The 8,185-nt window shown below is 39.5% G+C and overlaps 1 protein-coding gene across 1 annotated transcript; it reads right to left on the bottom strand.

Moving 5' to 3' along the window:
- Nucleotides 1-2,549: 2,549 nt before the first annotated feature.
- Nucleotides 2,550-6,962, bottom strand: LOC121398239 (C3a anaphylatoxin chemotactic receptor-like). Its single transcript, XM_041577155.1, has 3 exons — nucleotides 6,806-6,962; nucleotides 6,061-6,272; nucleotides 2,550-3,683 (listed from the first exon to the last, which is right to left on the bottom strand). Exons 2-3 carry the CDS (start codon nucleotides 6,070-6,072, stop codon nucleotides 2,571-2,573), a joined length of 1,125 nt encoding a protein of 374 aa, XP_041433089.1. The 5' UTR covers nucleotides 6,073-6,272; nucleotides 6,806-6,962; the 3' UTR covers nucleotides 2,550-2,570.
- Between the last annotated feature and the right edge of the window lie 1,223 nt (nucleotides 6,963-8,185).

Below are 8,185 nucleotides of genomic sequence, written 5' to 3'. Positions count from 1 at the left end.
CGGCCCCCCAGCACAGTGCAATCAAGAATCTCATTGCCGTAGCAGTAATATTTGGGCACATTAGTGAAATGATCTGCCACTTGGTCTATACTGCTGTCTGTGTGCTGAAGGTGTTAGTAATAGACACGTACTGGAACAGAGTAAAGTGCCGCTCTCGCATACTTATTTAGGGCTGAAGGTGCAATAGACGTACTGACGTGCCAGTACAGTAAACTAAAGACATATGTGAGAAAGGTGCATCACTATGTGCCATTACGTGTCTATTGCTAACACCTTCAGCACACAGGCAGCAATATAGACGATCATTTCACTAATCATGTGCCCAAATATTACTGCTCTGAGAATAAGTCCAAACAGACTCTACTTCCTAAACGCTGTGTACATGTCCATCTCCAGGAGTGAATGACCCTGATCACAAGCTAGCGATCTCGGAATGGATGTCAGGCTGAATGGTCGGCCCCCCACACATTTTCACCTCACCAAATCTGGCTCTTTATGCTAAAAGGTTGGACATCCCTGCCCTAGAGGAATCATACAGCTCAAGCATACCCTTAGTTCTGTATCTGGTCCAAGATGCAAGGTTCACTCTGTTCTGACAAGGTGGTCACTCCTCTCCTGGGCCCTGTGTGTTCACATTGCCCTACTGTAGACACATTTATACACAGGAGAGACCTGGCTTTTAGAAGTTTTTAGACATCTCTCCTGTCCATTTGAATGATATTAACATATACCATTTAGTTATACAAAAAAACCTCCATTTGGGGTATTCAAGCCTCCACATGTCCATGGTTTTGTCCTGACTGTCTTTACTGACTAACTAAATATACACATCTACAGGAGCCCATTCAATTCTGGCTCCAATGAACTCTACACACCTAGAGGGTGAATGGATCTCTCTCCATAAAATCTTTTTCATATTCTGTTGGTCAAGAATTGAAAGTGCTGTGGAATACTGGGACACAAGTGATGTGAGGACCACTTGTGACTGCGTTCAATAGCAGCAGTAAATTTTGAGTATTGGACAGCACCCAGTTATATTTATGTTCCTTTCAACCACTTTTTATCCAGATGATCACCCATAATTCAGGTTTGTCTAGCAGACGCTTCTGAATCTTGTGTCTCCTTCCAATGCATTATTATATAGTTGTGGCAAAGTCTCTGTATCAACAAACTCTTAAGGCAAGCATTGCTGATTCATATAGTCTCAAGGTATCTTTCACCTCTTACACATCTTACTGTCAGCTCTACAACATGTTAGATACTGCAGGTACTTGTAGAACAGCTACTGTGGGGATGAAGGATTCCAGCACCTTTTCCTTTGACCATACAGTGCGGTCTGTGGAGATCTTTTGTAATTCAGGTACAGTCTTTCAGAGCGGTACCTTATCCTTTTTATTATGCAGACTTCAGTTCTTCAGGGTGACTGAGAAAGAATACAGTGGCTGTAGGAAATTATATGTATAGTCTACTCAAAAGGGCAAATTTACTAAAGGGCGAAATGACTAACGCTGGCAAAAATTCGCCAGCGTGACGTCATTTTGGAACTTCGCCGATTTACTAACGGGTGCAGGCATAACTTCGCTAGCAAAAGAGGCTGGCGCTCGTTCGCACTCAATTGCCAGACGAAGTTGCGCTCTGGCGAAGGTATGTAACTGCGCAAATTCACTAAGATGCGGATTTTATTGAACTTTACCTCTTGCGCACAACTTTCCTTTGCCACCTCAGACCAGGCGAAAAGGCATCTTTTCCTTTTTTCAGGATGATAGGCTGCAAAAGAGCATAACATTTTTTTGGGGTAACAGGCTTCCCCCCTACATTTCCTAACATATGGCACATAAACTATATACTGGACTCATGTGTCGGCATTTTAACAACTCTTATTTTCTTTTCTTAAGCTTCCCTGGGCTTGTGTAATGTATTTGCTGCAACATATACGACCCATTCAGCTTTAACTTCCGTATGCAAATTAGCCATCGCTAGCGCAACTTTGCCGAATTACCGCTAGCGCAACTTCGCCATCGTTCGGTGCCCTGGACGCAACTTCGCATGTTAGTGAATTAGCGTTACAAAAAGAATGCAGTGCAGTGTAGTGTCTGAAAGCACTATGGAATAAATTTGGGATCACCCCTATTGCAGCATCCAAAGGTATTGGCATTCTTTTTGTATTGCATTAATTACTGGCGTGTGGCTTGGCCAGAGCCATTACCGAACACCCCACAAACACTGAACTAAGTGAATTAGCGTTGTCTGAGTGAATTTTCACCGGGCGAAGTGTTGCGCTACCTGCGAAGCTGTCGCTGCGAATTTTCGCCGCTTAGTAAATTTGCCCCAAAGGGTACTATGCACTGTAGGTCAATTAGAGTGGTAAATCTTTCATCTCTATCTCAGCACTTCCATTTTACCTGTAATTCTTACCATCTAACCAAAAATATCAGGGACATGTTTGAAACACAAATACAAATGTAATGTTATAAAATGGAGTCTATGGGATACAGCTTTTTTGTAATTCAGAGCTTAGTGGATAATGGATTTCCGGATAATGGATCTCATACCTGTATTATAATAATTTATTATGGTTCCGCATAAGATTTTCCAGAGGTCGAGCTTCTTGAAAGCAACTGTCTTTTGCTACTTATGAAATCTGTAATTTCTGCTCTAAGCTGAGTACCAACCAGTGCATATATGAAAGGGTTTATACAGGAGTTAGTATAAGCTATGCTGGTCATTAGAGGCATAAACCTGTGCATCTGAGACATGAGTATAAGGTTGTGATTGTGCAGAGAGACCAGCAAAATAATCTGTGCTATAACCACTGGTGTCCATGTTATAAAAAAAACCAGAATAACAGTTATTATAATTCTGTACAGTCTGGAAGTATTCACTGACTCGGACTTTCTCACTTGCTGAGCAATAATTACATTGGAAAATAGTATGACAAACAATGGGATAAAGTAACCAACCACTAGAAAAGGAATTATAACGCAGTTTGTTAAAAAGTATGTTTCTACAATATCCACTTCGCATGCTGATTGGGGTGCAGGATTAGTATCTAGAGGTGCTCCAAGAAAGGATGGTGCAGTTACGTCTCTTTTGCCAAGTCTGTGTGTAGTTATTCTCTGTTTAACATAAACCAGTTTGCACTGCACATTTTCCTGATAAATAACTTCATCGCTTAAAAAGAATATGGGAAGGCTGGACAGAGCTGTAATTACCCAAATCACTGTACAGGTTGCGTAACAAACACAGCGAGAGCTAAACTTATGGTGCCATATTGGTTTAGCTGTTGCCAAAACCCTGCCGATGGTTAGGGTAGTTATGATAAAAATACTTGCATACATATTACACGTAGATACATAATTATATATTTTACATAGGTATCGTCCGAATAGCCACTTGTCTGTAAATAAGGCAACACAATAAAGAGGCAAACAGAAGACAAAGACAATATCTGCCACAGCCAAGTTCAGGAACCAAATCTTGCAAACGTGTTTCTTCATGTGGAATCCGGTAACCCAGATAACAAGAGCATTGCCCACTAAGCCCAGGGCACAGGTGAGTACAGATAACACAAAACTGGTGTAACGGATCGGATCTGAGATTTCAGTTAAATTTGCTGGAAAATTTGGGCTGTCAATGCAAGGATTCTGTGGCATCAAGCCTTCAGGAAATGTTGTCCCTTCTGTCTGAAAATGTAGAAATTGACAGTTACAGGCGAAGCCCAAAATACTGGGTAGAAATAATACAATTTTTTTAAAATATACATGAATGATTTATAGGGATGCACTGAATCCCTAATTTGCATATGCAAACTAGGATTTGGATCCAGTTCGGCCAGACAGACGGATTCAGACGAATCCAAATCCTGCTGAAAAGTGCTGAATCCCAAACCGAATCCTGGATTCAGTGTGTCCCTAATGATTTCCAACCTGCAGGACTCCAATTTTTGTTAAGAGCTAGCCATCCTTAATGTATCCAATTTCACTCAGTCAAATGTGGGGGTTGCCTTCCCGAACTGCAGTAAATGTTAATACTACCAGAACACTGGGAGGTGGATTTATCAAAAGTCGAATTTCGAATTCATGTCAATTTTTTTAAATTCGAATATACTCACAATTCGACTGGGGGTTATTTAAGAAAAATTCAAATACCTAATTGTATTTAATTCAAAATTTTCTCCGGAAAAAAAAACCCTTGAATGACAGGAAGGTTATTAAAATCTCCCAATGGTTCAACAGACCTCTGGCATTGACTTGTAAATTAACTCTGCAGGTTTTAGATGTGGAATAATTGAATTAGGACTGATTCCATGGTCGAGGTGTCATAAATCTCACATTCAAATCTACATTCGAATATGGAGATTAAAATTCGAATGTGTGAATTTTTAAATTTGAAAATTCAAATTATTGACTATATGGCCCTTGATAAATCTGCCCCTAAGGGTTATGTTGATTGAGTTTACTGTATATGTATTTCAGTAGATTTAAACAATAGTGATCCAAATCAAGGGGAAAACTATTTCCATAAATCCCCCTAGAACCCATACCTGCATTACTTTTGGGATACCAAGAGGTGGTATTAATTGTTTTAATTAATTTGGAGGTACATTACTTTACCCAATAGCAATAAATGATAGAAGGTGCCAAAAGCTTTACAGCTGAAAGGGACAGTTGTGATCTATTTTGCAATGCATTGTGCTCCTTCTGGGTAGGGTCATAAATCTTGTTGGATATCTCATAGTACATAGATAGCTCATAGTACAAGTTGATCCAGGGACTAGTCCGGATGCCATTTTGGAGTCAGGAAGGAATTTTATCCCCCTCTGAGGCACATTGGAGAGACTTCAAATGGGTTTTTTTTTTTTGCCTTCCTCTAGATCAACTAGCAATTAGGCAGGTTAAAATAGAGTTAAAAGGTTGAACTTGATGGACGTGTGTCTTTTTTCAACCTGACTTAATATGTTACTATGTATGTATATAAATTATAATATATTGTAATATAAGGCTCCATGAAAGCTCATTAAAATGATTTTGTTACAGTTCTTTAACTGTTATCCAGAATTCTAGGGGCCTGGGGTTTTCTAGGTAAGGGGCCTTTCTGCAATTTGGATCTCCATATCTTAAGTCTACTTGAAAATCATTGAAACATTAATTAAAACCAGCAGGATTGTGTGGCCTCCAATAAGGATTAATGATTTATTATTATAGAGAAAAAGGAAATCATTTTTATAGAAAGGGAATTATTTGATTCTATGGGATATGGCCTTCCCATAATTTGTAGCTTTCTGGATATTGGGATTCCAGATAATTGATCCCATACCTGTAGTGTATGATGCAACTACAATCATTGGCAAAGTTCCTCAGATCAGTCTTAAAGGAGAACTAAAGCTTAACTAAAGAGGTATGCCAGAAATGTTGTACATTATGTTTTGGGTTTTTATTCCAGTCCAAGGCAACCACAGCCCTATAGCAGTAAAGATCTGTGTCTCTAAAGATGCCCCAGTAGCTCCCTGTCTTCTTTTCTGCTCTGTGCAGTTATAGAGCTTAGGGAATGACTCAAAATATATAGTACACATTAAATACAAATGTTGCAATATAAAGGTGATCAGAAACCAGTGCAACTAGCATTTGAATTTAATAATCAGCCCTGTAGCATCAGCTTATATTACAGGCCAACCTCATTTTCTGCTTGATAATTTGCAACAACCCCTAGGCTTCGGGATGGACCCTGTCCACCCCGAAACATTGCTCCGCACTCCGCAATAAACAATTGAAGTGTTTCAGCAGACCTATGTGCCATTGGGTTTTTCTATTAGACTACTACTAGGAGGTGGTCAACCTCCACCTGTGTGTACCAGACTTCTCTGTACCGCCTATTGGATAGGAGGTGTGAGGTCCTACACCATTTGTATTCAGTATATAAAATATGCAATTTTTATCCATATTAATTTTTAGGGTTTAGTTCTCCTTTAACATAGTGGGCTACCTTTTAATTCTATATATTCATTTAAATTTTTTCATGCTTATTTTTTACATTCTGGTATGTGTTAATACATGCACTTACCAGTTTGTTCATTATTCAGTTGGAGAATAAGTCCTATTACTCCTCCAGTCCAAAGCTGTGGGTGCCCAGTAGTGACTAGTGTGGCTCCTTTGCCTCCTCTGACAAGCTTTTCTTTATAGGCACTCAAGAGAGTTTACGTGTAATAAGGAAGATCAACTTGAAGATCCGAGCACTGTTTTCATCCAAGGGAAGAAGGAACTGAGAATGGATGCCTAGAGGTATGATAAATAGTATATCAATAATATTATTGTATAAAAACCCCAAACATAATGTTAATTCTGTTGTGTGAACTGTGTTCTGTTGCTTTGGTGTTTGTTCAAAAGCCCTAGGCAACTAGTATTTACTTTGTTTAAAAAATACTAAATTTCAAACTAGGCAACTACATGGTTACATAGTTGGAAAAAACAGGGTTCCCCAGGGGTACTATAAAGAACCAAAAGTGGGGCAATGGCCAACACTTACAGCATCTTGTTTTTGTCATACACCCTCTTACAAGAACACAGTATACTGTGTTTACATTAGCTCAATCAATTAGAGCAAAAGGTTCATTTCCCCAGATGCTCAAAGCATTCAGGCACTACTTTTTATAGAAACCTATATTTTTTCTATCATTAAAAAAGACAATTTACATCAGGAAAGAGGCTCGCCAATGGCAAATCATTTTCCTGCATTCACCAGGATACTTAAAGCTTCCACTCATACCAAAATTATTATCTCCAACAACAATTTAGTTGGATGTCTGTACCTGAAGAATGCAGAATGACTGATGTAGATTCCCCTTTCTGCACTGGAAAATGTATGCTGCTGGGCATTCTTGTAATCGCTGCTGCTGCCTTCTCTTCTGCTGCTGTTATTGTGGTTGGAAGAGCTGAAGCATCCAATGTGGTCACTCCACTTACTCCAAATGGAATAACAGAATGGCAGGAGAGAACGTGGCAGAGAGGAGCTCCACAGGGATGCCAGGCATGGGAAGTGCATAACAGAGCACTGATGACCAAATAACTGTAAATGAATTGGTCACTTCTATTAAAAATCTTGCAGTTAAGGCTAGTTAAATGGCTTGGGAGGGGAGGGTGTTTTTGGAATCCCGATGGAGTTTGCCAAAGTTCTTACACTGATTCCTTTCAAAGAGACAGATCATATATTTTAATTAAGTAGTTTATCTTAAATACATGAAGAATAATCAAGGCCTTGAGTAAATCACAGATGAAGTCAATTTTCAGAATGACCACAGGACAAATTTGCTGTATCTGACTGCACACACGAGTATCTTATTAAAATCAATAGACATGGGGCACGGAGTGGATCTGCTTCTCTCAGCCTGAAAAAAATATGCAGGCTGTGAGCAGCAAAGCCTACACTCTATCTGCCATTGCTCTAATAATATCCCACACCTGAGTCAGCATCTTGTTAACGCATGAATCCATAGGCCAACAGGAAACTGTTTGCAACTCTACATAAATTATTTAACTCAATGTTGGGAAAACCACCTGATTAATTAATTGATAGAGCACATTGTGAGCTCAGACCAAGGGATCCCAATTCAGATATCCCTCGTGATATAATCTTCCGTATCCACTTTTACAATGTGAAAGAGGCCCTGATGTTGAAAGCCAGAGACTCAAGAGTAATTCACTTTGAATTTATGCAACTAAAGTTTTTCCAAGATCTATCAAGGAACACATTAAGACAACGACGCGCACTAAACCCAATTCTGGATTTGCTGAAGGAACACTCTATCAAATACAGACGGGGATTCCCCTTTGCATTGATTGTGATAAGGCAGGGAAAATCTATTCTCATAAGGACCCACAAGGATATACCACATTTTCTGAAGGCCCTAAATCTCCCTCCGGTTGCAATAGAAAACTGGGAAATGATGACTTGGGAACGACCACAGCCTAAACCAGGCAGAAACGCCACATTAACAAGCACTCGACACTCAAACGATGCTAAACTAACTAGCGGTCATAACTCTCCTCCTAAAAGACGGATTATAGAGACCTGAACTGATACCCTGATACGGCATCCTAAGGAGTTTTAGGAAAAGGTTATCATAAATATTGGTTTATGTCCTAATATTAATATAAGGTTCACCCATCACACTAACCTTTTATCTTACAGG

The sequence above is a fragment of the Xenopus laevis genome, chromosome 9_10L (genome assembly GCF_017654675.1).
Source record: "Xenopus laevis strain J_2021 chromosome 9_10L, Xenopus_laevis_v10.1, whole genome shotgun sequence".
Lineage (NCBI taxonomy): Eukaryota > Metazoa > Chordata > Amphibia > Anura > Pipidae > Xenopus > Xenopus laevis.
This window is presented reverse-complemented; position numbering and strand designations above follow the sequence as displayed.